This window comes from Fonsecaea pedrosoi (assembly GCF_000835455.1).
Source record: "Fonsecaea pedrosoi CBS 271.37 unplaced genomic scaffold supercont1.6, whole genome shotgun sequence".
Taxonomy (NCBI): Eukaryota; Fungi; Ascomycota; class Eurotiomycetes; order Chaetothyriales; family Herpotrichiellaceae; genus Fonsecaea; species Fonsecaea pedrosoi.
The window spans coordinates 184372-211154 of NW_013550610.1; the positions used below are offsets into that span (position 1 = coordinate 184372).

General features: G+C 53.1%; 8 protein-coding genes across 8 annotated transcripts; 4 read left to right on the forward strand and 4 right to left on the reverse strand.

The window, feature by feature from the left end:
- Nucleotides 1-551: 551 nt before the first annotated feature.
- Nucleotides 552-1020, forward strand: Z517_09049 (uncharacterized protein; the record flags this gene model as incomplete). The annotated part of the gene is made up of 2 exons (XM_013424959.1): nucleotides 552-802; nucleotides 873-1020. 2 exons carry the CDS (start codon nucleotides 552-554, stop codon nucleotides 1018-1020), a joined length of 399 nt encoding a protein of 132 aa, XP_013280413.1.
- Nucleotides 1021-1942: 922 nt separating this feature from the next.
- On the forward strand, nucleotides 1943-6514 carry Z517_09050 (uncharacterized protein; the record flags this gene model as incomplete). Its single annotated transcript, XM_013424960.1, has 1 exon — nucleotides 1943-6514. The coding sequence occupies one exon, from the start codon at nucleotides 1943-1945 to the stop codon at nucleotides 6512-6514; it is 4572 nt and encodes a 1523-aa protein (XP_013280414.1).
- A 3646-nt stretch (nucleotides 6515-10160) lies between these two features.
- Nucleotides 10161-11711, forward strand: Z517_09051 (uncharacterized protein; the record flags this gene model as incomplete). Its single annotated transcript, XM_013424961.1, has 3 exons — nucleotides 10161-10635; nucleotides 10691-10830; nucleotides 10884-11711. 3 exons carry the CDS (start codon nucleotides 10161-10163, stop codon nucleotides 11709-11711), a joined length of 1443 nt encoding a protein of 480 aa, XP_013280415.1.
- A 1501-nt stretch (nucleotides 11712-13212) lies between these two features.
- On the forward strand, nucleotides 13213-14208 carry Z517_09052 (uncharacterized protein; the record flags this gene model as incomplete). Its single annotated transcript, XM_013424962.1, has 1 exon — nucleotides 13213-14208. One exon carries the CDS (start codon nucleotides 13213-13215, stop codon nucleotides 14206-14208), a length of 996 nt encoding a protein of 331 aa, XP_013280416.1.
- A 1036-nt stretch (nucleotides 14209-15244) lies between these two features.
- Nucleotides 15245-15843, reverse strand: Z517_09053 (uncharacterized protein; the record flags this gene model as incomplete). The annotated part of the gene is made up of 3 exons (XM_013424963.1): nucleotides 15245-15500; nucleotides 15583-15734; nucleotides 15832-15843. 3 exons carry the CDS (start codon nucleotides 15841-15843, stop codon nucleotides 15245-15247), a joined length of 420 nt encoding a protein of 139 aa, XP_013280417.1.
- Nucleotides 15844-20468: 4625 nt separating this feature from the next.
- On the reverse strand, nucleotides 20469-21970 carry Z517_09054 (uncharacterized protein; the record flags this gene model as incomplete). The annotated part of the gene is made up of 3 exons (XM_013424964.1): nucleotides 20469-20630; nucleotides 20721-21649; nucleotides 21769-21970. 3 exons carry the CDS (start codon nucleotides 21968-21970, stop codon nucleotides 20469-20471), a joined length of 1293 nt encoding a protein of 430 aa, XP_013280418.1.
- Nucleotides 21971-22702: 732 nt separating this feature from the next.
- Z517_09055 (uncharacterized protein) lies at nucleotides 22703-24703 on the reverse strand (the record flags this gene model as incomplete). The annotated part of the gene is made up of 1 exon (XM_013424965.1): nucleotides 22703-24703. One exon carries the CDS (start codon nucleotides 24701-24703, stop codon nucleotides 22703-22705), a length of 2001 nt encoding a protein of 666 aa, XP_013280419.1.
- Nucleotides 24704-25562: 859 nt separating this feature from the next.
- On the reverse strand, nucleotides 25563-26783 carry Z517_09056 (uncharacterized protein; the record flags this gene model as incomplete). Its single annotated transcript, XM_013424966.1, has 1 exon — nucleotides 25563-26783. The coding sequence occupies one exon, from the start codon at nucleotides 26781-26783 to the stop codon at nucleotides 25563-25565; it is 1221 nt and encodes a 406-aa protein (XP_013280420.1).

A 26783-nucleotide genomic window follows, 5' to 3' on the forward strand; every position in this document is an offset into this window, starting at 1 on the left:
GAGTGCATTCTCCAGAGCTCGCTTCATCTCTCAGTCCCAAAAGCCCTCGTCACCGTCACACTCCGTACGTTGATGCTTGGTTCTAATCCTTGGACGAACACCAGAAACACCATTCCGAGTCGGATAGTCACGAGGCTCGGATTTCCCAGTTATTCCAACCCACGGAAGGATCGGCCAAAATTTGTCTGATAATGCCCGCAGAGTCTGCCTCATAATATCCGCCTTCGGGACCTTCTCGTAACAGTACCATCTCGTCTCACCTCGCTGGAAGCTCTGGGTACCGGCAACTCGACCTCGCCAGCCATGGCATCCACTTGCGCGGCATGAACGAGACAGCCCCGAAGAATGTTTAAAGCATTGCGAGTAAAGTGTTTCAGGAGGGTCAGCCTCAAGAGCCGGGCTATATCAGAAATGTGGCCAATCCATCGCAGCTTACCGATGTCAACGGCGCCGAGTCCGTGGTGAAAAATCACTTTAGAACACGCATTGCCGAAAATCCGTTGACCTCAAGTAGATTCAAGGGTCAAATTGCCGTGAATGAAGCATGCACCATGCACGAAGAGCATGTTCCCCTGTTATTCGATCCGAGGATCGGCCTTCGACTAAGTCGACCGAAGCCGGACATCCTTTACGGTTACACCTGGGATGCCTTTACAACCAACCAGCAAACACAATTGATGAGGATGACCCATACCGACTATACCGCCAAAAACCTAAGACTCATCTATCCGTTTTTCGTGGTCGACTTCACAGGCGACACATCCGGAGACACAACGGGCAGCTTGGGCTACGACAAACCAAGGTCTCGGAGTGGCAGCAGCCTGTGTCAACATGGCAGAAAAGCTGAACAGATACGTCGATGGGCTCAACAGGTCAACCGTTCCGCCCGTGGACACCACCGCCTTCAGCATGGCCAAGGCCGGGAGTGAAGCCCGCCTCTTCGTCTTGTGGAAGAAAGGAAGTTGGAAACACTACACCCAACAAATCGATGGACTCGTGGTTTACCGCCCTGAACATTAACGTCGTTGGATGGGGCCAAACCACTGGTCTGGCACAGGTCGGGGCTGTTCTTGAGGCCGTTCTGAAGGGACCAGTGAAGGGATCTCACGATACCATGGGGGGTCCTACTGAACCAGGCACCAGGCGCAGCCTCAGACGTCGGAAGTGATTTGTGCAGCCAGTGAAAGCATGCTCAAACGTTTCAAGTGATTGTCAACACTCTTCAGCTTGATGAGAAGCAGGAGTGCAGTAGGAAGGATAGGGTAGGATAGGAGCCGAAAAGCTACATTCCCATCTATACCCAATGCAGGTGCAGGCGCAGGCACAGGCACTATGAAGTTGGGCCTAACGAGACGTGTATGACAAGCAATGTACTCGGGTCAAAGGTCAATTCTGTGGCTTCGTTTGCTGCCCTCCGATATAAAGGGTTCTCTTCTTGGTCTGTAGAGTAATGCTAGGGACAAGGCTATAAGGTCGTCTACCTCTACGTCCAACAGGTGGTAGAGGTTCAGGGTCAGGAGGAGCCTGCGGACGGCACCGAGTCTAACTGTACTTGGAGGATAACGGCTACTGGGGGGGTCGGGGCTTGGCCGCCCAACCTCGTTTTAGGCTTGGGCCCACGGCGGACCACTGGCACCGCTGGCACCGCTGGCACCAGCTGGGGGCTTGTCGGCTGGCGGCTGGCGGCTTTCCGTGCTCGCCAATGCCATGCGCACTTGTATCACTTCTCTCCTTCTGGTACACGTCTCGATTTGTCTGGCATGAAGGGTTCTACAAGTTCGGTTGGAGTTGAAATCCCACACCACGAAAAACCTTGGGGCAAGGCCATGTCGTCTCATCTGGGTATATTTGGGCAGCTATGAGTGATTTGTCTCCCTCATTCACACCATTCTCCGCCTCTCTCTCTGGAAGATGAGGTTGGTAACCTTGGACTCTCCCAACCATGAATCAGCAACAACCGCAACCTCTCTACTCTGGGCCTCGACAGCCTGCGCCCATTTCGAATGGCGACCACAACTTCTCTCAGCCGAGACCTCACACGAGGCAGCAACCCGACCAGCAAGACACCAATCAGTCTCGCGCCGCGCGATTCGAAGACGAGAAGCGGCGCATTATCGACGCCTGCTTCAGCAAGCGTGATCCCGAGGGCATGCAACTCGAGTCATATATCACCCACGTCCGAGTGCTTGAAGATGCCTCCTACCCTTCCTCTCCTCCTCCTCCGGACTCCCCCAACTCCAACAAGAAACACCGAGTCATCCTTGTCGCCGTCCGACGCTCCGGCAAGGTCAGGGTTCACAAGGCTCGCGAGAACCCAAACGGCTCCTTCTCCATCGGCAAGACATGGAATCTCGACGAGTTGACCGCAATCATCTCCTACACCTCTCTCGTCCCCGCGAACCCCCAGCAGCAGATGGAGAAACAGTGGGCGTCCAATACCGGCTTCACCGTGTCTCTAGGCAAGCCCTATTTTTGGTCCGCCCCCACACCAAAAGAGAAGGATTTCTTCATTGCCAGTCTGATCAAGATATACCGAAAGTACACGGGAGGAAAGCTTCCAGAGCTTATAGGATTTGCCCCCCAGGAACTACAACAAATCACTGGTGTCCAGTCCGCCCAGAATACTCCCCCTTCGAGGACCACTTTCTCCCCGATCATCCCATCCCCAACTCCTCCACCCCCCCTGGCTGCGAGCCAACCTGCTCCCGTACCACCACTCAGCGCCGCCCGGCCACAGTCTCCATATGTCGCTCAGCCGCCTCCGAGTCGAGATGGTGGTCGGATGGAGGTGCAAGAACAAAATAGGTCATTTGGCCGACCAGACTACCGTCCACCGACAAGAGATGCCGTGCCGCTACCTTCTCAGGCAGAAGAACGACCTCTGGGCTTACCCCCTAGACCGAACCGCGGTACACCGGCACAGGACTTCTCTCGCACACAACCTTATGGCCCTCCGCTAAGGCGTGATGACGCCCGTACGCCGTCGCTGTCGGACGGCCTCCAACCAGCTCCGTTACGACCTTCCATTAGTCCCAAAGCCTCTCAATCCTCCCTACAGCGACCCGATCCTACCCTCGAGCCGCCACCTCTAAGACCGAACGGATTGAGCGTCGCAAAGGCTGGTCCGCAAGATTTTTCGCCGAAAAGGATGGGTCCCATGCCGGGTCAGGACTTAAACAGGGATATTCCTCGTGGCGAACCATTGAACAACTCAAGGCCGAGCACGGCAGCGAGCGATCGCAGGGTCCCTGTGCCCGAACCTCCTCCCAGTCTTCCAGCACTTGACTTTGAGCTCTTCCCTGAGCGTAAGAAGCCAGCGGCAGCTGCGCCCGACCTCAAACCCGAACAACCAGCTCCCACGAGTCAGAGTAACAGCGCATTTGTAACACCGGCGGGGACGCCGTCCACGATGAAAGAGGAGCAGTCACAGAAGAAAACGGACTATTTTGTGGGCGAGAAGGCCATGACAGAGAACAAGCAGTCACAAGCAAACGACGTCGTGCCACCAAAGACTGTGTACACAGAAGTAACTACGTCAGAGCCCAAACCTGTCGAAACCCCAAACGAGCCCGTTGTTCCAGAGCCACTCGAGCCTCCAGCCCCTCCAAAAGCTGAAGAAGAGCATCGCCCCGGCCTTGGTCCTATGATCAAGAAGAGGTCTGGTAAGGACATCGCGAACCAATTCCGAAAAGCTGCCCTTGCCGCAGGTGCATTTCAACCACGTCAAGGCGGTGCAGGTGCACGATTGAAGGCAATGCAGGACAAACTCTCCAACGAGCCCGATGGCATAACCAGTGTTGTCCCGGCGCCTTTGAAGAGAGGCATGAGCTCGGATGGCCCAAGGAGCGGAACACCTGATCCGATCAACACTGAAAATGAAAAGGATCAGCCGACACCGAAGGTTGTGTCTAGTGAGCCTCTTCCTCGAGTTCAGGTCGAGCGTTCTGCTACCTCAGACAGCGTCGCCAGACCGCAAACGCCAGCAGAAAAGCCTCTCCCGGCCGAGCCTGAGGTTCCAAAGGAAGAACCGAGTGCGGAGTCCCCGGATAAGGGCCGGTCCTCTTCGCCACAAAGGAAACGTCGCCAAAGACTGGAGGCGGAAGTTGAGAAGCACTGTACAGCTTTAGGCATTGATCCACGGGTCACTGAGGGCCGCGGAGCAGATCTGAACGAAATCTTGACAGAATTTTCTTGGGATGGGCGACTTGCCAAAGACCATGCTTTGGACAACTTCGAGACCGACATTCGAAGGGAAATTGGCCGTGCTCAAGCGAGTGGCTGGCTCGGCCATGTCGAACACCAGGAGACCAAAGTTCAGGAGCTCGGAAAAGCGTTCGAAAAGGCGATTGCCGAATGTGAAGAGCTTGACGGGTTATTGACCTTGTATGCCCATGAGCTCGATACTCTCCATGAAGATATCGAGTATATCGAGGCACAAGGACAGGGGTTGCAAGTGCAGACTGCCAATCAGAAGTTGCTGCAGGCTGAGTTGCAAAATCTCCTGAGAACATTGACAATATCACCCTCAGATCTTCGCGCTCTAAGGCAAGCGCCGATCGACAATTTCGAAGGCGTCCACGCAGTCGAGCGTGCACTGAGTTTGCTCTACAGAGCGATGCTGACAATCGATCCAGACCTGCGTCAAAACAAACTCCGTCAAGCAACCACAGTAAGCAACCGCACTGGACTTCCAACGAATGCCGAAGCGGACCTCACCAAGATGCGAGCGGTGCGTGAGAAGAAGGAGGAATACAAGGATGAGAGCATGATGTTTGTCAACCGCTTCAACCAGCACATGAAGGCCATGTTCCAACTGGCTGAGCAGCGAACAAGTGAGGAAAATGCCAGCATCAGCATTTCTTCCGGGACATCCTCCTTCACGCTCAACCTACGGGCTCTCAACGCTTCGCGACAAGAGCTTTGGGTCTACAATGCTATGATGCTCTTTGTGCGGGAAGTCAACCAGTATGAATGGCAGACTTTAATTGGCAGCTACGAAATCAATGTCAAGAGCATCTACCAAGACCAGTTCCGAGACTTCAGCATGGGTCTGAGAAAGACTGTCAGGCACCCCATGGGAGAAGAGCAGGAAATCCTTTTCACCCATCAAGAGAAAGAGAAGGCAGAGGAGTCCAATCTTTCCACGGCAGCTCGCAAGCTCACGGTTAAACGTGGCAGAGCAGTCAAGGCAAGCGTTATGAGACATTCGGTTGGCGAAAGACGAGACGGCAAACCCGATGCTTGGGCGGTATTCGACACTGTCCTAGAGCAACAAGCCACAGCCATTTCGGAAGAGCAGAATTTCATTGTACATTTCTTCCATCTGAACTCACAGTCGAACGAGGATTTTATGGAACTAGTGCAATCTCGACCTCCTGAACAGCGCAAGCTGCCCAACTTGCAGGCCAAACAAGCTTACGATCCAGATCGTAATTTGGCCAAGATCGTACAGCGCACTACAGAAGGGATTTACTCGTTCTGGCCTACAGACCTTCAGGGTTTGATGGAATGGGTGTTCAAGATGGATCAATTGCAGGGCATTGGCGTCCTGGTCTCACTCGAACAGTGCTTGTCAAAGTATGAGGAAACGAACCAAGAATTCATCACGCGGACAGTGAGAACCCTTCATGAACGCTTGATGGGTCTCTTCAATAGATTTGTGGAAGAACAAGTCAAGGCGATTGAGGAAACCAAGGTGAAGGTCAAGAAGAGGAAAGGTCTGATTTCTTTCATGAGGATCTTCCCCGACTTTATTGCCGTCGTTGAGGACATGATTCCTCAGGAATTTGCACATCACGAGTCCCTTGAAGTGCGCTTCATCGTCAACGACGCGTACACCAAACTTCTGAAAGCCATGTGGGAGTCTCTCAACTTCATCGCCAAAGACAATCCGGCCGCAAACTCTTCTGGTGGGACAACGACTGGCCCTTCGAACGTACCACTGAGCGGGGACCCCGAAGACAAAGAGGCATTGAACTATCATATTCTCTTGATCGAGAACATGAACTTCTTTGTTGAGGAAGTGAAGACACACAACAATGCGGTGCTCGAAGAATGGGTGGAACGGGCGTCGCGCGATCAACTATCCCATCTCGCACAGTACACAGATGCTGTGATCCGACGGCCACTGGGCAAATGGCTTGACTTCTTGGAGAGCACCGAAGCGCTCATGAAGGGCACCGACTCGTCCTTTACGTCGATTGCGAACAAGCCATCCCACTCACGCAGCGCAGCCAAGAAGATTCTCGGCAGCTATGACGCGAAAGAGGTCCGAAAGGGCGTGGAGACATTGAAGAAGAGGATCGAAAAGCACTTCACTGATGCGGACGATCCATCGTCGACAACCCTCGAGAGGGCTGGAAAGAAGGATCTGATCGCGCGGGTGTTTGAAGAATGTGCAGTACGATACTCTCACGCCCACGACCGGATGAAGACAATCGTGGACAGAGTCTACGAGGGCAGTCTAGAGATTGACTGGAGAAAAGAGGATGTGCAGGCCATGTTTAAGAGGTAGGGAGGGATGAGGTATGGCAATGTGTCCGACAAGGAGGAGATGAGGCGACAAACCCTCTCTTGGCTGAGGGCGATTGTTACGAGCACCACGTCGCCCCAGGATCCAGAAGTACAGACGTTGAGAAACTCCAGCCGAGTGTTTACATGGGAGTTTTTCTTCCCCCTTCCTCCAAACGACGTCCAAGGGGAATAAGGAGCGTCTTTTTTACTTTTGGAGTGCTCTCGCGAAAAGGAACACGGGATTTTGAAGCGCATTTGGTTGGCGGAGGTTGAAACGAATGAAAAGGAATGAAGGGGAAACGAACAGGGGATTTCGCATTCAGCTCCGATGCCGTCGAGGGGAAATGTACGTGACTATGGACTGCAAAGACGCTCATGCGAGTTCCATCTTCTTGGGATATCTGTTATTATGATACAAGGGTATATGATTGAGGATATCGGTGTCCTGTGTACAAAGAAGAAGACCAAACCAAAAACAAAAGGAAAAAAACGCCTTCCCGACGAAAGTTCTCTTTGTTGTCTCCATCTGTCCCTGTCCAGCTGAAAGCCCTTTGATGTTTTTTTGCTTCAGAGATGTGCCTGGCACCCGATGAGCGCCGGGCTTTGAGCAGCAGCCAAGAAGAAAGACAAAATGGAATCAGGAATCAAGCATATGAAGAATTTCAAATGATGATGGGATAAATATGTCGGAAACGGGGTATCGGGGGCGGAGGGCGGAACTATTCTCAATCGACTTTTTCCAACCTTTTTCTTTGTTTCTTCTCCAGAAGCTGTATACGAAAAACATGCTCAAGTAGTGGTGACATATTCGGTTTTTGGATGTTGGTTGATGACGACGATCCAATTCAGGCCTCTAACATACATCACACACATACCTGGGGATCTGGTCTCTTGGTCTTTGTGCTCATCAGCTCCCCAGTAGTGGTTGGTGCGAGAGACTGGTGCGGAACCGTTGGTGAGTGCGTCGCTCCACAGGATGCGCATGTGCATCGTTTCAAGCTTCCTTCCTGCTGAGTGATGCACGCGTGGCTCATCCTCTATAGGTGAGCTCCACGAGCAATGACGCCGAGACATGGGATTTGGAACGTGCATACCGAATACCTCATACTCGTGCCTGGTCAAGGATTTCTTGCAGAAGCAGCATAAGAGATCGCCGCCGGGAGTCTCCTCTGATCAGACAAAGAGGATCGGAAACCCATGCTTTGGTCTAACCCTTTCCGGGGAGGAGGAACTTGCCGGTCTTGTTTTGATTGGAGGAAACAGGTTGGATTTTGGGGGGAGTTGGTACTTCGTGGTTGTTCTGGCATGGGTTAATGAACGAGAGACGTGTTGAATCAGACAAAGCCGAAGTCAAGGACATCGCACTGCCAAACTCCAGCGAACCAAGAACTTTTGACAGGTACCGAAAACCCGCTAATCCAGGCAATTGCTGGGCCGCGAAGGCTGTCTTAATCTTCCTCTCTCTCAGACCATGCTGTCAATGCTGACAAGCTTGTATTCGCTTACAAGCCGGCAAGTCGACGAGGAGGAAGGATGAGGAGCTACTCGTACAGGAGGAGGGGTCATTTCGTGATCTCGGTAGATGACGGTCGATCTCTCTGAGTGTTATCAATCGCATAAGATCCCAAAGAGGTGATTACCTTGGTCGAGTTGGGCCCATGCCATGCCATGCCAGCAGCAACAAGCGAGACACATGTGCGCATGGGTTTATGCCCCCAGATGAGCAAGTTGAAGGGTTATGCAGTCTCATCATCATGGAACCGTAGTTGTATGAGGTACACGGAGGAGGTATGAGGTGAGGGAAACGGGCCATAGAGTTCGAACGCCATGCAGGGACTGGGTTTTGGTGGAGAGCGTCGTCCATGTCAGTGTCGGTACCCGTATACCCTTGCACACCTCATTTGCCAGAGCCTAACTTAGTAGGAACGCAAAGTGTGAGAAGGGGGAGAACTAGAAGGAATTGGAATACCAGGTTGATACGAGGAGGTGGAGGAGGTAGAACAAAGGGGATCCATCAGGGAATTGGGGCCGGGGATGGAGACACCCAGAGACAGAGAAAGCTCCGCTTGGCTGCTGGCTGCGAACCTGCAGCGCACCCCTGCAGCTTGTCTAAGCAAGCGTGGCAAGGGCCCGAGGAACCCGACGCCGTTTCGCATTGGCAGACCCCAAGTTCATTAATACATGTGTAATTAGTTAGGCACCTGGGTCACCTAAGGTAGGTGGGTAGGCAGTTGAGGCAGTTGAAAAAAGCTGGTGTCACCAGGTGCTGTCGAGCCAGTCATTTAAGGCAGCCTGGGCAATTAAGGTGGCCCCTCTCTCTCCTCTCCCCCAAATCCCAATCCCTCAGTTCCACCTCCAACAAACGCCTCAAACTTTTTGGCAGACCACTGTCCCTAACGACGACTACAGTGGCTTCAAACACCCTTCTAAAGAGTCATGATGTGTTTGAATTCTTGAATTGCCTTTTTCCTTGTCTCTGCGACTCCAGCTGGCTCTGGCAGTGTCCCTCGAGACATAAAGAAACAAGCGTTCGTCCCTACACCCTTGTGACCCTTTCTCAGACGATCCGTGCCTGACCATTTTTGTCTGTGCCCTCCTCGTACTCCCGCCGTCTATGCTATCGATTCCACATTGTCGTTACTATTGCTGCTGCTGCTGCCACTACTGCTGCCAGTTCTCCCAGCGAGACCGCGCTCGATGCACGGCTCCTCCTGTCCTCAACTGCCAATCCCATCGCTGTCACTCCCTTCAATCGCCGCTTCGACCTCTTCCTCTTCCGTGCAGTCTAGATTCAGAAGAACAATCGCTGTCCCTTCACCTCGCGGCTCCTCAACTTCCGCCCCCAGCATCCGCCGCTCCAATGCTCCCTACAAGGACAATCGAATGCAGTCTTGACCTTCTGGCTCTGTACCTTCGGACCGACCCCCCGGTTCTAGAGGATCGATTCCGTTGGCATTGGAATTTATCATTATACACAAACATACCTCATTCATTCTCAAATACCGCCTGGTGCGGGAAGCTCGAGTTCCAGAACTCCAAGAACCCCCTCTTGACAACGGCCTCTTCAGTCTTGCGTTACAAGCATATCTCCGACATCTGCCCACGCCAACACCAATTGACCGAGACCTGGAACATTGCCGCCCAATCCACACCAGAGACCAGCCAGATTTGCGTCACAGGGACAGAAATCCGAGTTATTGGTGTCGACGAAGAACTTGTCTCGGAGAAGAATTAGGTGGTTGCCAAGGGAATACCAGCATTGCTGCTCCCCTTGTTTTGCTGGCATTCCTGTTAGGTGTAGGGGGACTTCGAGGAGCTACACGTCTGCCACCTTTCAGTCGTTTCCCTTCTTTGGTGCTTTCTTTTCAGCATCTGGTCGACTGTCTTCTACTGCCTTAGGTGAGATACCATAACGCCCCGTACACTTGGTGGTGGTCTCGTGAGGACAAGGGACTGTGCATTGAGGCCCTCGACCATTCCAGCCGCCGGACCAGGAAGGGCAAAGGCATGAGCGTCTGCGTTCCACGGCGCCTTGACCCTCTTCGTCCCAGCACTGATCCTTTGAAGGCCAAGGTGTTCTTCAATGCCTCGATTCCCATCTTCCATTCCTGCTTCGTCTACGTATTCCTCTGCTAACAGGTAAAATCATGCAGTCATTACACCTCGGGTTCAATTTCCAGCGCCTCCCAAATCCTCGGGGTCTGGGTGTCTATCAGCGGGCTCTGGCACCATCGCCACCTCTTCCAGTCAAGGGAGGGATGGACGTTTCGACGCTCCTCAATTCGAGGAAGCGTTCTGAGGGCGGCGAAGAGCTCGCCCGGTTTCGGCAATCACTTCACCTGGACGGTGCAGCGTACAGCATGGACCAAGGCTCGGATATGGCTCACCACCAGCCATCCCTCCCACAGTCTCATGTGACGCCGTACAGTCTTATGGCGCCGCCTCAGAATAGCCCTCAGATATACGCAGCGAGCAGTTACATGCCAAGGCACGACAGCCAGAGCACCATCTCGGACGAAAACTTGCCGCCTACCCAAATCAAGAGCGAGCCAGCTCCCAAACTGTTTCCTTGCGGGACCTGCTCGAAACGGTTTGCACGACGCAGTGATCTTGCCAGACACGGTGAGAGACCTCCACATCTGCATGGGCATGGCTAACGCGCTAACCTTCCCACCAGAACGGATTCATAGCGGTGACAGACCTCACGCTTGCAAACACCCAGGCTGCAACAAGTCATTCATACAACGATCTGCTTTGACTGTGCATGTGAGGGTTCACACAGGAGAGAAACCGCACTTGTGTGTTCATTGTAGCAAGGTGAGTTTTGAATACCAACCAAGTCACCCTCAGAGACTAATTCGGCACGTAAGCCCTTCTCAGACTCCAGCTCCCTTGCACGGCACCGGCGTATGCACGCGGGAGCCCGCCCATACCAGTGTGCATTTGCCAATTGCCAGAAGACCTTCACAAGACGTACCACCCTGACGAAGCACCAATCCCAACATACGGGCACACTGGAGCAAGCTGCCGCGGAGGTGAATGCGAAGTTAGCACTATCGCATCCTCGGAGCCAGTCCACCTACGAGTCGACTTCAGGAGGCTCCTCGAGAAATTCCACAGCATCGCCCGCAAATAGAATCTTGTCGATTTCACCGCATTCAGAGCTTCCGCCTATGACCAGTGGCATGCAACGTCAAGGTTCAGACTATGGATTCTTGCCCCAAACTCATTCCCTACCCCCTCATATGCGGACCGACTTTGGGCCAAACTTGCCCCGCTCGACACCACCTTTAACGAGCCATTCCCTCCAGCAATATACGAGTGCGCCGCAACAGCGACCTGTCACATCCCATCCGCCAGCGTATGGACCACCTCAACCTCTGGAGCCTCCCGCCAACGGCACCAGCAGTGGCAGTACGTCTCCTCACTTGGGAGCCCTGGCATGGGGGTCGCCTGGTAGCGGATCACTGCCAACACCAGCCTCATTGGAGACTTACGGTTACCCAGAACCAGCCTATGGTGGGCATTCGCTCTACTATCCTGGAAGTGCGATTCGAAGACCTCAGAGCACGGAGCCCGAAGATTATGGTCTTCGACCTCGTCAGCCTCATATGGTTACCCACATACCGCTTCCGACTGATTGGACTTCAATGCCACTGGCTGTCCAGGACAATCGACAGGAACGATACGTCATGTAGCATGGGCTTCAGACCTTTTGCCCGACCTCTGGCGAAGGGGGTCCTGAAACTCGAAGTGACCGTGGTGTGAAGGGTGTTCCTAATGGTGGCAAGCCCTCTACCAAAGAAGTCGATCAGCGACGATCCTGGGGTAGAATGTCGAGCTATCTACTTGGGCGTATAGCTGCGAGGACGGCCAGGCCCAAGAGAAGAAAGTCGGGAATTCCGTCACTATCCGCACTGCTCAACGAACAGCCACGTCTGTCATGGTCGAGCACGGTGGATCAACAAATTATACCTTTGAAATTTGTATAAAAACAAGGAATACCCTTTGGAGGGAACGAACTAAGTCGGTCAGGTATGGGGGTGGGCTGGGGTAATATTCCAAGGCTATCGATCAGCAAGGAGTCTGGTGATTTTGATACCACGGCAGGGTTCGGCATACACCATTCAATTATGAGGCACAGGCAGAGGCGCAATCATGAACCATGGCGCAACAAGGGAGCAACATTGGCTGGTGGCATTGACTTGCGGCAGGTCTGTGGGTGGCATTTTATCAAAGGGGACAAGGCGGGATTCACACGGAGCATCAGCATCAGCATCGTCATCGTCGTCCTCGATGGCGGACATTAATACCTTTAGTATCTTTTCTTTTGTACTTGCATTACATTGATCGCGGGCAATCTAGAGAATGTCCCTTTCTGGATGTAGGCATTTAGTGTGGGTTTTCTGAGGACAAATACGCCAAATTGGTTTGTTGTTTGTTGTAAGAGGTTGAATTCCAGCTCGCTGTCCCTAGTTTCTCCTTCTGCCTGAAGGGTTGTTGATTCCTAGAACCCGAGGATGTTCCCAAGAGACCTGGACACCTAGACACCTGGACACCTGGACACTTGGAGACCAAGAAACCTATAGACCTGCATGTCGATAGACAACAAGGACGACAAACAAAGGTTTGGATACAAACACTGCCACAACCACAACCACAACCGCAATCGCAGACACACGGAATGCAAACACGGCTGGCTACAGACAAGCCGGAGACAAGACAAAGCAAGAGAGGCAAAGAACTGTATTGCATTGCATTGCATTACATTGCGTTTTACTGCATTGTATAGTTGTTCTGGGGATGGAGATGGTGATGGAGACGGTGGTGACGACGATGGACACAGTAATAATAATATATAGACCTGTTTTCTCCTCGTGCAAACAATCTCGTTCCTTTGCTTCAAGAAAATTCTCTCTTCAATCCTCATTCTAAAGACCCGATCGTTCTTCTCTTGTTGGCCCACGGATATCGTCGATCCCATTTTTCTTCGTCCACCAACCCAACTCTCCCTACCTTTCGTGTATCAGTCGTCACGAGAAAGACTGCGTCTCTCCTTCCCATCTCTCTCTCTCTCTCTCTCTCTCTCTCTCTCTCTCTCCTCTAGCGGAGCTCTGTTCCGTTCGGTAACCCTCATTGCACTTCACAATCACAATCGCAAGCGACGGCGGCTGGGGATCAGAGAGGCGTGGAGGAACGATGACGCCGATGGAGTCCCCGAGCCTGGCGATCCAGTATCGAAACCGCCCGAGACGAAGTCGATTCGCTGGACTCTTTGCCGAACTGGCGTTTCGGGCACAACAGAGGAGGAGCGCAAGCCGCGGCGGTGGTGCAGAAGCGGGTGTCGTTCCGGAGGAACTCTCTGTATCTGCGGCGACAAGCGACAGTCACATCATCCCCGCCACGTCTCAGGCCCAGTCTCAGTCTCAGTCTCAGTTTCGTGGCCATTCGACGCCGACAGAGGCACGTGTATACTCCGGCGACGAGGAAGACAACAGCCCGATCCCAGAGGAGTATCGTGGCCTCGGCGAGTCTCAAGATGGTGGTATAAGCAGGCGGTCTTCGTCAGCCTTCTCCTCACCACCAAGTCAGAACAACTGGGAGAACGAAAGTTCGATCTCTTCTTTTCGTGCTTCTACTCCAGCTTCCCCGATGTCCAGCAGAGCCGCAGGTGCGAGTATCGTCGAACACCCCCTTGCCCGAGCAGGTCCTTGTCCTTTTGAAAGTAGGCATCAACAAGCACCCCTGTTGCCGAATTCTTGGCTGCGCGACGACATCAGTGCCAGCAAAGCCACAGCCTCTGAGATAGAGATGGAGATTCCCACCCTCCAATGCGCAACATGGGGGCGAACAGGGCACCGGGCCGACAGGTGGCAGTCACAAACTCTGAGGACAACGTTGGAACACGCATATCTGCACGAGCATCTGCACGACCAGCCCGACAATGATATCATTCAGAATGGTGTGAACGCGGCCTCGACTGCTGCTGCCAGAGCGCAAGGTCAAATTCCAACATCCAGCGTCGTTCCAATGCCACCGCCACAGACATCCCTCAAATGCGCCATCACTCGATTCACACCCAAGAACAGCGCATTGATCCCGACGCCTCACCACTGGAACTGCAGAGCTGGTGTCAGAAGACGTGGATATGGCTCGCATCTCCAACCCGTTGTCGGACATGTTACCACCGTGTAGACTTTCTTCGGCGACAAGCAGCATGTCCTCCAACCGAGCCACCCGACAACGGAACGCTTCTGGTTGATCAACCGAGGTAATTCAAGAATATTGAACACCCCATCCTCGCTGTGTCGCACGCATAATGACACCTTGTGAGAGATGCAACTGCTCCCAACTGATAGTGGCAGCACCGCATTTCATCAACCGCGGTGTCGAGAGGATAAATGAAGCCACAGGCTGTGATGGATCATGATTCCTGTGTGTTACGGGTGTCCAACTGCTTAGCAGATCCGGCGTCTAGCATCGGTTGTTGCCTTTTTCGCCCTGTGCCCTGCACCTCTCTTACTGTTCTCATTATGCCGGAGGCAGATAATCTTGCTCTCTATGATGTCCCTCGTTCGCGTTGTGTCTGAGCTTGATGGCCAGTTTGGTATGGTGGTGCAGTGGACGAAACTAGCGACAACGATTCTCCTTGCAGCGCGCGAATCAGGACCAGCATAGCCAGCGGCGAAGGAAGTCGGTTTGTATTCTGTCGCTCACCATGTAACAATGTCGCCGAACACCGCCAGTGCAACCCAATATCGATTTGGAGGCAAAAAAAGACAAGAGAACTGTGACTGCGTTAGGAGACGAAAATAGGAGCAAAGAAGATTGCCTCGAGAGGAAGGGGAATGGTGAAAGGGGTTACTATGTATCCGTTCGTGGGCGCATAACCCCGAACAGTGCGTGCAAGAATGTCTGTTCTGTCAGTCCTCAGTTCGATGACGAACGATGCCCAATTCCCTCCCCGTCCCAAATGAAATCAAACAAGCCATCATATCTTGCAGTCTAAACGCATGCCGTATGTAAAGAGGAGTCTTGAAAGGTGATTTGGTCGATTCCATGCTGGCACTTCGAGTCATAGAGTTGCGAAAGAGTGCCGTAGTCTCGTTCGGCTCCGTAGACATACCAGCTGGTGGTCCAGATCCCAGATTTCTCTCGTTGAAACAGAGAACCAGGTGGTGATGCCAGTGCTCGTGCGCAGGAACGTTGATCCCGGGAAACCAAATTTTCGTCAGGGTTCGGCGTAGAACTGCTTCATCAGGCTATTGACAACCTCATAAGCTCGTTTAGCCTCAGCAAGACTTTCGCCAATGAGTCTCAGGCACTTGTCTTCATCTGGTTCATCCACTTCGCCGGTCTCGTTTTTCTTGTGTCCATAGTGTTGGATTTTCTCACATTCATCCTTGACCTTTGTGAAGCCCAATGTCGCAGACGAGCCTTTGAGAAAGTGACCCAGGCTGGAAAGCTCGGCGAGGTCTTTTTCTTTCCTGTTGGAAAACATGGGTCAGTTACACCCTGAATGCATGCAGCGAGACGTTGACCATCGGCAGCCGGCATGCAGAGACTCACATGGCAGTGTCCATTTTGCCAAAAGTCTGCTCTGCTTGCTCTAAAAATCCAAAGACTATTGACTTTGAAAAGTCTCGATCATCTTCCTCGTCCATGTCGAGAATCTGTTCAAATGTGCTCTTCTCGACATTATCGCCGAAGTCGAATTCGATCTGTTGCGAGCCCACATGTCAGCCATGGCAGGTTCACGATGGCTTTTCAGCCCCCTGCCCCCGGAATAGGTCGTCGCTATTTGCCTGTCGTACTTACTTCCTCAGACATGGCGTTACGTGTATGTGAAACGAGGAGTCTGTGGGTAGGATGCAGACTTGTTCGAGGTGGTGGGCGAGCCCTTGGCTAATAGGAGCGTCACAATCTCACTCGCCGCTTTGTAGGGTATCCTGGCAAAAATCCGTCGCAGGCGTGTCTGGGGATGGCAACCAGGGTGACGATGGTGTCGCTGATGTTGATGATGCGGAGTCAGAGGTGAAGATAAGGATAACAGATAGGACGCTGGTGGGAATAGTCTGTCTGCAGACATGGTGTCAGCGGTTTACCAAGATGGCAGGATGGTCAGATCGAGACTCAAAACCCTCGTGCTGGTTGGCGTCACAAGACCCCTAAAGTATGTGCAGCGGGTTCAACCGACCTCAGAATCCCACAGAGGGCAAAAGGTAAACAGTCGAGTAAAATGCAAGAGGCAACCAGGATGTGCGGGAGCCGAAGACTTTTGGTAATCAGATCTCAGCAACGGATCAACTCCTTCGGGAATCCAACGTCAAGATTGTAGATGGAAGTAACACTGCAGTTGTACAAAAATGCTACGAGGTGTTGTCGACAGACGATTGCCTGCAGTGAATTGGGAAGCCGAATTGACGAATTTTGAAACCGCTCGACCAGTGGGAAGTGACGTACGTCGGACGTCTTTGTCGATGAATTGCTGATCCTGAAGCTCAATCAACTCGCTCTGCCGAAATCAGAGGTGCTCGAGTCTGCGGCGAGGGCGGGAGAGCGGGAGAGCCACCAAATCTCATTCGAAAAAATGTCCCTTGGATTACCCTCACCAGAAGCCGGCAAGTTTGCTTGAGGCTGAACAGCACTGGGCCTGCAAAATGATATCAGGAACAGATCTGACGGGGCTCTTGTTTTCTCAGCTTTTTTTTCCCAAGGGGCGGGGCTACCGATGTGGTGAAGGGGGTCAATGTCCCCTCGAGAAAAAAAAAACTCCAATCCTACGCACCCATGCACCAAACTGCGATTGAAAATGTACCACCCCTGGACCAACTGGGAGGGGCAAAAAGACTGCTGCTAACGTACCTCAGGCCCTGCTCTCTTGCGCGAAACTCGGGTCAACCGGCTACTTCCTGCGATGCTGGCCTGCGATATGCGTTTTGTCTCGCGAGCAACCGAGCCCAAGATCTCCGTCCGGCAGCGCAGATCAACCACCAAAAGCGTCAAGTCGTCCCAAAGACAAGCGGGGGCCAAGCGCAATCCCACTTCACACTCGGACGCGGCCAAAAGACACGAATGGAACAAGAAGGAAGAAAGTAGGACCCTGAAACTCGACCGTGTCCGAAGGGTGTGAGGCGACCCTGTCGTATACCTGGACGCTCGTTCTGGAAGAGATGGTTTCGACAAGGGAGCTTGAGGTAAAGGGAATAAAATCTGGGGACGAGTTTGTCTGCTTGGCGACTTTGGAGCCTACTCTATGATGGACCAGTTCGAGGCTGAAGGGATTTTCAACACCTCAATGGGCTAAGGACAGCGCAAGGAACAAAACTGGAGCCCGTGGGTATCAAGAGAGAGGTAGAGAGATACGGCACGCAAGAGAACCACGGCCTACCTAGGATACCCGCCATCCCACCACCAGTCAGTCCCCGTCTCGAGACCCATTATTCATTCTACTCTCGTTCCGATTTCCAACGAGACCCTTTGCTCACTCCTCACCTCCCTCGATCCCTCCATCGGTACCTCCCATAGATACCACTCCCACGGCTTCTACCTACGTATCAACTCTCTCTCACCCTCAAACAGACATCGGCGATACCACCACATCCCGTCCTTTCCAGCCACCAGCCAGCTACTCGTATCTTGGGCTCGGTAAGCTGACGGGTGGCTCGTCGCGTGGGGAATACCCTGCTTGACGGAGAACAAGTGACTCAAGAGATGAGGTGACTATTTGTGGTTCCCCAATCGCACCCAGCACCACCACTTTTTAGCGGACTTCGGAAGGTGGAATGCTTTCACTCACTCTCCAGTCTTCTGCCACTCCAGCTGGGAAACAAGACAAGTCCTCTCTTATCCTGCAGGAGCATATTTAGACTCCCCAGAACGCTTGAGCCAACGAGCAGCCGCACAGTTGGGTCCATTCCCGAAACAGTCGGTTTACCGGCCAGGAAGACGGCAGATCGACACTGATACGCCATGAATTGGGAAAGCTGACGGCATGCCCTGTGCAACTACAATTTCATCCCTCTGGTGAGTGTTCAGTCCGCCTGTCTACGGTGCATGCAATCCAAAAATCAACGGAGGGGGCCACCTGCTCCAGCTAGTTGCCATTACTGTGGAGGTCCCTCGAGGCCTGTTTGCCCCTCGTTTTCCGAATCACCCTGTCCCCTCGAATTTGCTGCTACGCTGCCTCCTTGGACGTCAAATATTTTGCCTCAACTCGAACCTGCGCGATGACGTCGATAAGCGTTCAGGGTCCCATCGGTGTCGCACATACGGAGTGTAGACGAGCACAAGTCACCAGTCTCGAGGCAGCAACACAGGAGGGCCTCGACGACTTTATAGAACAGAAGTATTTGTCCAAGGGGTCAACTAAGCGCTGAAATAGGCTTGATTGGTCCCCTTTTCGTGCAGCCCACGCGGCCGCTGAAGCTGCAAGAGAAAGACGAAAAAGCAAAGCAGAGGCGCGCCGATAGGTAGGCGAAGAGGCCACAAAGCCAATGATGTCAACCCGCAGGTGGGCGCCCATTCGGCTGCCATCACGCCAGAGCCTAGCACTGGCGCCACTGGAACACACTCTTGGTCTTCCCACTCGGTTGGGGGAGTAAGGGCCCAAACGACATGTTCGGAAGCAAGCAGCGGCTCTCCCCACCTTACCTCGACTTCCCAACGCAGTTTGACCGGCATTTGTCTGGGCTTTGTTTGGTGGTTGCTGGTGAGAGAATACTATACGAACAAAAGGTCAACTGATTCAACCCCTCTCCAATGACACGAGCAGTCGAAATGTTCATCGTAGTGAAATGGCCCTCCACTGCGGCGGGAACCGCCTGCACCCGCGACCCTGCCAGCCTCTGCCAGCCTGGGAAGATCTCGGGTCGCGAGCAATTATTGAGCAACAAGAAGCGAACACAAGAGACGTGGAGGCGTTCAGCGGTGAGGCTAGCGGCACCGAGCAGCAAACAGTAAACGGAAAGACTTTGTCTGAGCCGTTGGAAATCTGTCCCGGAAGACCCAGTAAATGGTTTTCCCCCTCCCAGAACGGGTGGTAGTATAAGGGGGTCCGGTCGGCCTCTTGGAGCAAAGGGGGATCCGGGATATAGTTTCTTTTTAGTTTGCATGCTACCCACATGTTGCCCACATGGCCAGCGGTGATAGCGTGCATAGAGAGAGAGAGAGGGAGAGAGAGGGAGATCGAGGCGGGCCAAATACGGCCAAACTCCCTTTTTTTCACCTCCTCGTCAAACCCATTTAGGGGAACAATCGACAAGGTACGAGGTACAGTATATTATTTCCATCTCGCTTACTTTACGAGGAGAAAACATTAAACATCCAAGTAATAGAAGCAACGCGTCGATCGGGTTCGAGGTACTCAGCTCCGTGTGCTGTGTATTCATTCCCCCACCCCAGCGCCCAGATCCATAGATGGTCGCGCTGAAAGAGATCCCAAGGTCTCCCAAGATGTTTTATTAATCTTATTGTGAAGTTGAACCCTCTCCACCCACTCTCAACTGTGCACTGGTGCTGATGCTGATACCGGTGGCCGTGCCGGTGCCGGTGCCGCTGTTCTGGGACCTTGGACATCGTCAACCTTGAGCCCCAAGCCGTGCTCGTGGTCCTGGTGCTGGCCCCCCTTTTCCATTTATTATTGGGTTGTTTCGGGGATCCGATCAATTAATTAATTAGTGAACCCTCGCCCTTCCCTTTTGCTCTCTTTGCTTTTATCTGTGTCTGTCCGCTTTCTTTAAATATGGACATAATATGTTATGTACACTCCAGTACCCAAGGAGAATAGAAGGGATGGGTGTGATGAGAGGAGGTTCGTCCCGGTTCGTCACAAATGTACTCGGTAGATACCCACCTACATACCTATATGGCATACATGCATAACGTAGATACATAATGCATATGCATTCTTCTACGGGGTACACATATGTGCATATACATGTACGTACCCTTCCACGTACCTCAAAACAGGCGTCCAAAGGGATGGATATGGTGCACACTGCACTCGGTCGATTTCCTGCTTCCCTCCCCTCTCCTGTTTCCACCTAATCAAACAGCATCTCAATCAAAACCACTTCCCCGAGGTACACAGTTAGAGACAGGGAAAGATAAAATCGCATAAGGAATCTTCCACGTTCAACGTTCTTTCTGTGCTTTGCTCAAATCTATGGAGAGTTTTGTCCGCCCCCGTTCTATCTATCCCCGGATGCCGCCCTCGGTTTTGATACATGGTGCCTGGTGTGAAGTCGGAACGTGCAGATCGATACGCTAAACAAAAAACCACAAAATCTCCACCCCAACTGGCTTAAACACTCACCAGCAAGATCGTCAGCAATGGCTTCCTGTGCTAGATAGCCGAGTATTGCTGGCTGGTAGTCTTGGAGAGTATTCGCTCTTGACCCAAAACTCCTTGCCTGCTCGTATTGGAACACAGAGAGGTGTCATTCGAACCAAGTTTAACCAGTCACCTTGAAGATCGACTCTGCCAATCTCTTGACGTTGTCGGTGGTAATGCCCGCCACGGAGATACGTCCATCCTTGGTCGCGTACACAGAGTGCTCTTTGGCCAACTTATCCATCTGCTCGGCCGTCAGGCCGGTGTAGGCAAACATGCCAATCTAGAAGCATAACTGTCAGTGTCCCAGCTCTCATTTATATCAGTGGGTTAGAGCTATCTTCTCTTGGCTCCGCGGACGGCTGAGACGTACCTGATTCGTGATGTGATCCCAGTTATGCTTGCTTCCCAGCGACTCGAGGTTTTTCTTCAACAGAGCCCTCATCTCAATGATCCGGTCTGCCATGCCTTTGACCTCACCTAGCCACTGCTTGTTCAGCCCAGCATCGTTCAGAATCTCACTGGCAATCCTGGCTCCATGGACCGGCGGGTTGGAATACAACGGACGCACGAGGATCTTGATCTGGCTCTCGACCCGCTTCTTCTCCTCGGCGCTGTCGCACACGATGCTGAAGGCGCCCACACGTTCACCGTATAGACCCATGTTCTTGGCGAAAGACTGTGACAGACAGAGACCGAAGCCTTGCTCAATGAACAGGCGCACGGCGTATGCGTCCTTGTTGGTGTCACCGCTCGCAAATCCCTGGTAGGCCATGTCAAAGAATGGGTAGTGTGACTTCTCCTTCATGACTTTGGCGATCTGCTGCCATTGTTCCTCGGTCGGGTCGATGCCGGTGGGGTTGTGTGCGCAGGCATGCAAGAGAACGAGTGAGCCGGTGGGGAAAGACTTGAGGTCCGCGAGCATGCCGTCAAAGTCCAAGCCGATTGTGTCCTTGTTGTAGTACTTGTACTGCTTAACTTCGAGTCCCGAGTCGGAAAAGACGGCTTTGTGGTTCGCCCACGAAGGGCTGGGGATGTAGATTGTCTTTGCGCCCGGGTAGAAGCGTTCGAGGAAAGCACCGCCTATTCTCAGCGCTCCAGTGCCGGAGATGGACTGAGTTATGGCGATGCGGTCTTCCTGGATTGGTTTGGAGTTGGGTCCGTAGGCAAGCAGCGCTGCGGCCTTGGTGAACGAGGGCACACCGGTGATTCCTGCGTATTCTTTGTCGAGGGAGGAGGAGACGACTTTCTGTTCGGCAGTGCGCACGCTCGGGAGGACGTAGGGTTTGCCTTTATCATCGCCTGCAAGAGAAACACAAACATCAGTACAACTCGTGAGGGTGGGTTGCATTTTCTATCAGAGGAGAAAAAGGCCAATGATTTATCCTAGGGTATGCGTTCCGGCTCTGGTGCTCACTCACGATATGCGCCCACACCCAGGTTGATCTTCTCAGGGAAGCTATCCTTCTTGAACGCCTCGGTGATGCCCAAGATGGCATCAGGAGGTCCTTCCTTGACGTTTGCCCATGTCGATGCGTTCGCGATGCGGATTGCCTGTGTGGCGGTCGCAGCCTGCTGGCGCAGAGCTGAGCGAGCGACTGCAGGTCGAAGGGTGGAGAGCATTGTTGAGAGGGCCAACAGAAGTGAAGCTAGAGATGGATATCTGATATGGCACACGCAAGGACAGGTTGTAGAAAAGTCTCTTTCAGAGCAAAAGCCAGCTCAAGTCAAAGCTCGTTCGGTTTAAGGTGGTCGTGTGGATGGTACAGTGACTTCAGGGGACTTGAGTCAACAAAAGGACAGCAGAGACACTTTATCCGTCTCGATCTAGATCTGCCAAGGATTAATAGAGATGAGAGATGAAGGCGTTGAGGACCTTTGATGATGAATGATGGATGAGGTGGTGGAATTAACTCTTGTCTGCTATGGTTCCCTTCGAGTTCGACTGTCTCTGAGATTGCTTCTCCAAAAAAAATTTCGTAACGCTTTTGCTTTTCCGTTTCGGTACCTGGAACTGATGCTTGGGGGAAGGGCGTGTTCCAGGAGGCCAGGGAGGTACAGGCGAGCCACTAGGTGCGTGTTAGGCGGGGATCGGGTTGAGCGCAGCCAATGAACAGGGTTGGTTCTAGGGGCTTGCAGCCACCGGAACAGCTACAAGTATAAGCTCCGGCCACCCGCGGCCAGTGCCAGGTGCCACTGGGTGCTGCCTCCAAACTTCCCCAAGGCCGGGATTCATTTACCCTGTCACGTGCCCGTCACCTCCTCACAGCAACCAAAGCCCGTCTCGATGAATCTGTGAAAAGAAACCATAGCCTTGTCAAGAATCCGCGCAAGCCACAACACACAAAACTGATATTAGGCCAGCCTTACGCCAGCAACCTTGTTCTTCTTGCCCATCGTTCCCTGCGCGTTACTCATTCCAGTGGCCTTGCTACTGTCTAGAACGCTGGCTGCTTCGCGCTTCTTCTCCTCGGCAATTTTCTTGAGGTGTTTCTCCGTCTTCAACTTCCCGCTACCCTTGCCGTGGAATTGATGGCTCAGGTGTTTGAAAGCTTCTTTCTGGTTCATGATACGGCCGTCGTCGTCCACATACTTGATCTGCACATCAGGCTTGTATTCCCGGTTGAAGGTGGCGGCAGCCTGAATGGAAGATTGGTGCTCTCGATGGGTGTTTTGCCAGCGGGCATGCTCTTCTCGTTCTTTGACAGACATACCCGTCAGTTTACCCGATTGACGGTCCCTCTCGCGCTGCATTCGTGCCTTTTGTTCATTTTCATGCTCGCGCAAGCGCGCTTCGATGATGAATTTTTGCCGATCTTTGTACAAAGAATTCTTGTTGGGTGCATCACTCTCCTTGAGAAGGCCACGTTGTCGGAGAAGACTGAGGGCGGCTCCCATACCTTGATCGAGTGTCTTTTCCTCCTCAAGACCCGTGTGCGGCACTTCTGGCGTCACAGTTGAGCGCTCGCGCTTGATGCGGTCCAGGAGCTCTTCTTCGTTGTCGATTCCACTATAAGCCTCGCCCATTTGGTGGTCTTCGTCTTCATCTTTCAACTGCCGAGTAGGGCTCTCTGACTCGGCCTTCTCAATGGACTTCTTCACACCTCGTTCAAGCTGCTCATCCCTTGGCCGGGAAGATAAATTGTCCAGGAAGACGGTGGTGTCGTCGAGCACGAGACCACCATTCGTGTCTCCAGTTTCAGGCTCTTCGTTCTGTTCTTGTTTCAGCAGCTTGACGATGTCTTCAGCCTTTCTTTTCTGCTTCTTCAGTAATGCAGTCCTGGTTCTCGCAAGGGCACTCGCAAGATCTTCGTCGTCATCAAAATGGTCTCCAGCAGTTCGCGCCCTTGGGGCGGAGGCGGTGCCAGCAGAGTCAACCTGCATAGCATCGCCATTGCTATTGTTTTGTGGAACGACGACGTCATCATCTTCATCCACAAGTTTCTGGCGTTTTGACTTCTTCTTTTCCTTCTTGGGCTTCTTGATCTTGATCTCCAAATAGTCCGAAACAGGCTCTGCCTTGAGAACGTCCAAGCTGACGGTATTCTTGAGTTTCTCGCCGATCTGCTGGCGTTTGGCTTCGCGTTCTTCGATAGTGGCACCCTGACCATCCAAGGTGAATGCTTTCCGCTTCTTATCGTCGTACTGAGCCAGTAGTCCTTTTTCAGTGTCGTCGTTAACATCGTAGACCTTTCGCTTCTTGAGATTCATTTTCTCCTGGACCTTTTCTCTGGCCATAAGGTCCGCATTCTCCAGCACGTCTTCCTGCTCACTGTCATCGCCTTTACCGATCTCCGTGTCCTTCAGCGTCAAGATCTGCTCTCCCAAGCCTTCGTCGAAGTCGCCAATTTCGTGCGCGACCTGCACGCCAGCAAGGTCTTTGGAGGTATACTCGACAGCGGCGTCTCTCTCGCGCTCTGCCAGCTCTCGTGCTAATCGCTCGGCACGTTCGCGCTCGATCTTGGACTGCCGTTTCTTCTGGCCCTTCAACCAAGCCTTCGTGTCAAGTTCTGCCTCATCATCGAGATCCCCCAGACCCTTGCCCTCGAGCTTCTTGTTCCTGGCCTCGGCATCCCTCTGTCTTTGGATCTCCCGTTTTCTTTGTTCACGGAGCGCACGCCTGTTTTCTTCCTCGCGCAACTGGTTCCAGTTTTCGTACCCGGCGGCTTCCCGGGTCTCTAGGGTAGACGCGGGGTCGTCATCTTGGTCGCTGTCGGAGTCTTGGTCTCTTCTTTTGGATTCTTTGAATGTTGGTCCTTCAGATGATTGTGGAGGTTGTCCACTTACGCTCAACAGAGGCAGACCCAAGGTCTTTCTGAGCTTGTTCATCTGCTCAATATCCGCAGCGGCCGCCATTTTGAGAGATGCTGCTTGAACTGCCAACAGAAATACTAACGAGGACAGCAGGTAGGCAGCGGGTGGTAGGATGATAACAGCGCAGACAACAGGCAAAACCCTCATCGGGCTGCGGAGGTTATCAGACAGGCACTTCTCACTAAACCATATTTATCCTAGCGCGACTTAAATCTTGGCAAGAATTTCTCGAGGCCCTATTTCATTTCAACCGTTTGTTTTCCTTCCCTCCCTTCTTTTCTTTTTCCTTTCATACCAAAAAGTTCTGTGTCGCAAACGTTCCCTTCCTAACCGTTTCGGCGGTTTAGTCCAAGGTTGCAGCGTTTTGCGACGTTCTCGACGAAACACTGCGGAGCCATTAACAGCACCCCCATTAATGTCTATTTTCCCCGTCGACAGAACTGAGAGAAACCACCGAATCCTTTTGCCCCCCTTCGCGGGGGGGCCAGTCTACCCTTGAGCTCGGTCCTTGGGACAGAGAGCCCTTGAGATCCTCGCGATCTCGGGTTCTCCCGAACGGGGAGCCTTGTCAGCTCGGTAGACTGAGGTAGTAGGGGAGACGTCTTATTCCCAAGCGTGGTGTATTTGAGCCTCGTCGAGGCATGATCACCGGGCAAAACCAAGGCTATTGTCTACATTCCAACATTGAAGATATATGAATCCCAAAAGTTATAGAATTTCCCGAGAGTCGTGCTTCGAGGACTCGATGCTGATGTGCTGCAGAGTGCCGCTCGATTGTTGCCCAGCCTTTATTATCTTCGTCTATAACCAGTCTAATGTGATCCAGTGCAATGCAGTACATGATGCTGTGCAACCGTCACCGCTTAAACAGCAGGAGAGATGAATATACGCAAGCAGAGCTCTACCAACTCGTCACTCCCCTCTCCCGATCGAATCCCCCCCTCAACTGCCTTTGCGGCTTGACAACCTTACCCTGCAACACCGTATACCGCACAATGTTTTCACAATCTTCCGGCCTCACTCTCGCGAGCCAGATGAGTTGAACCGCCTCTTTCTCCAATTTCTCTCCGCCCACGTCCACATCATCTCCTCCAACCTCTTTCTTCCGTCCTTGTCTCCGATAGATCATCACATTGGCAGAGTATTTGTGGCCGCCGACGTGACTGATGAAATATATCCCGACACCACCGGGTCGGTCGTCGTGGAGGTCACGATAGAGGCCCATGGGGCGCAGAATGCGTTCGAATTCTCTGCGGAGGAGCGGCGCGGACTGGCCACAGCGGGCATCGCGGGTCTTTTGGCTGCACATGAGGATTAGATAGGAATGAGGTATAGGGCGGACTCTAAAGGACGAGGAGACTGATGGCGGTAGTGGCGCTGGGTCAAGTGTGTTGTCCTGGGACGTCTGCTGTTGTTCCTCCTGTTGTTCCTCCTGCTGTGAGCTGTTTTGATGTGGCGCTTCTGCACCCTCTCCAATCTGCAAACCAGATACATCCGCAACGTCTTCACGCTCTTGTTGCTCTCCTGCGCGTGACGGCACATGATCATGCCCATTGACCTCCGCTCTTTTCGCGCCGCCAACAGGCGTGTCGTTTCTGGGACTCTTGTCCACCACGTCTTTCATCAGGGAGGCCGCTTGACTCGGCCTGACCTTCTCGATCATGACCCAACTAGGTAGTAGCATGCAATCACTCGTGCCGGGCTCCTCGCCAGCGTCGTGACACTCCTCCCCAGAAGGGAAATTGCTCGCGCTCAGCATGACCCGGCCGCGCTTCCCGCTCAGGTCCAAGCCGACCTTGCCGACGGCCTGCATGACGGAGCCCTTTTCGTCGGTGACATCGCGGACCCAGTCGGACTTGCCCGTGCCGACGAGGAGGTGGACGTTGAAGCCCTTGACGTGGCCGAAGAGTCGGTCGCTCTCGTCGACGGAGAACTTGGCCGGGTAGTGCACGGTGCACGAGGTGCAGTCGTGCAGGCACTCCTGGCCGTCGACGGCCGGGTCGGTCGCGGGGAAAAGGTCGGCCTCGGTCTTTGCGGTGGTGAAGCCGTCGCGCGTCGGGAGGTGTGAGTGTGATGACGAGGGCGTGAGGAACGTCTTGACGTTGCGGAGTAGCGACGACAT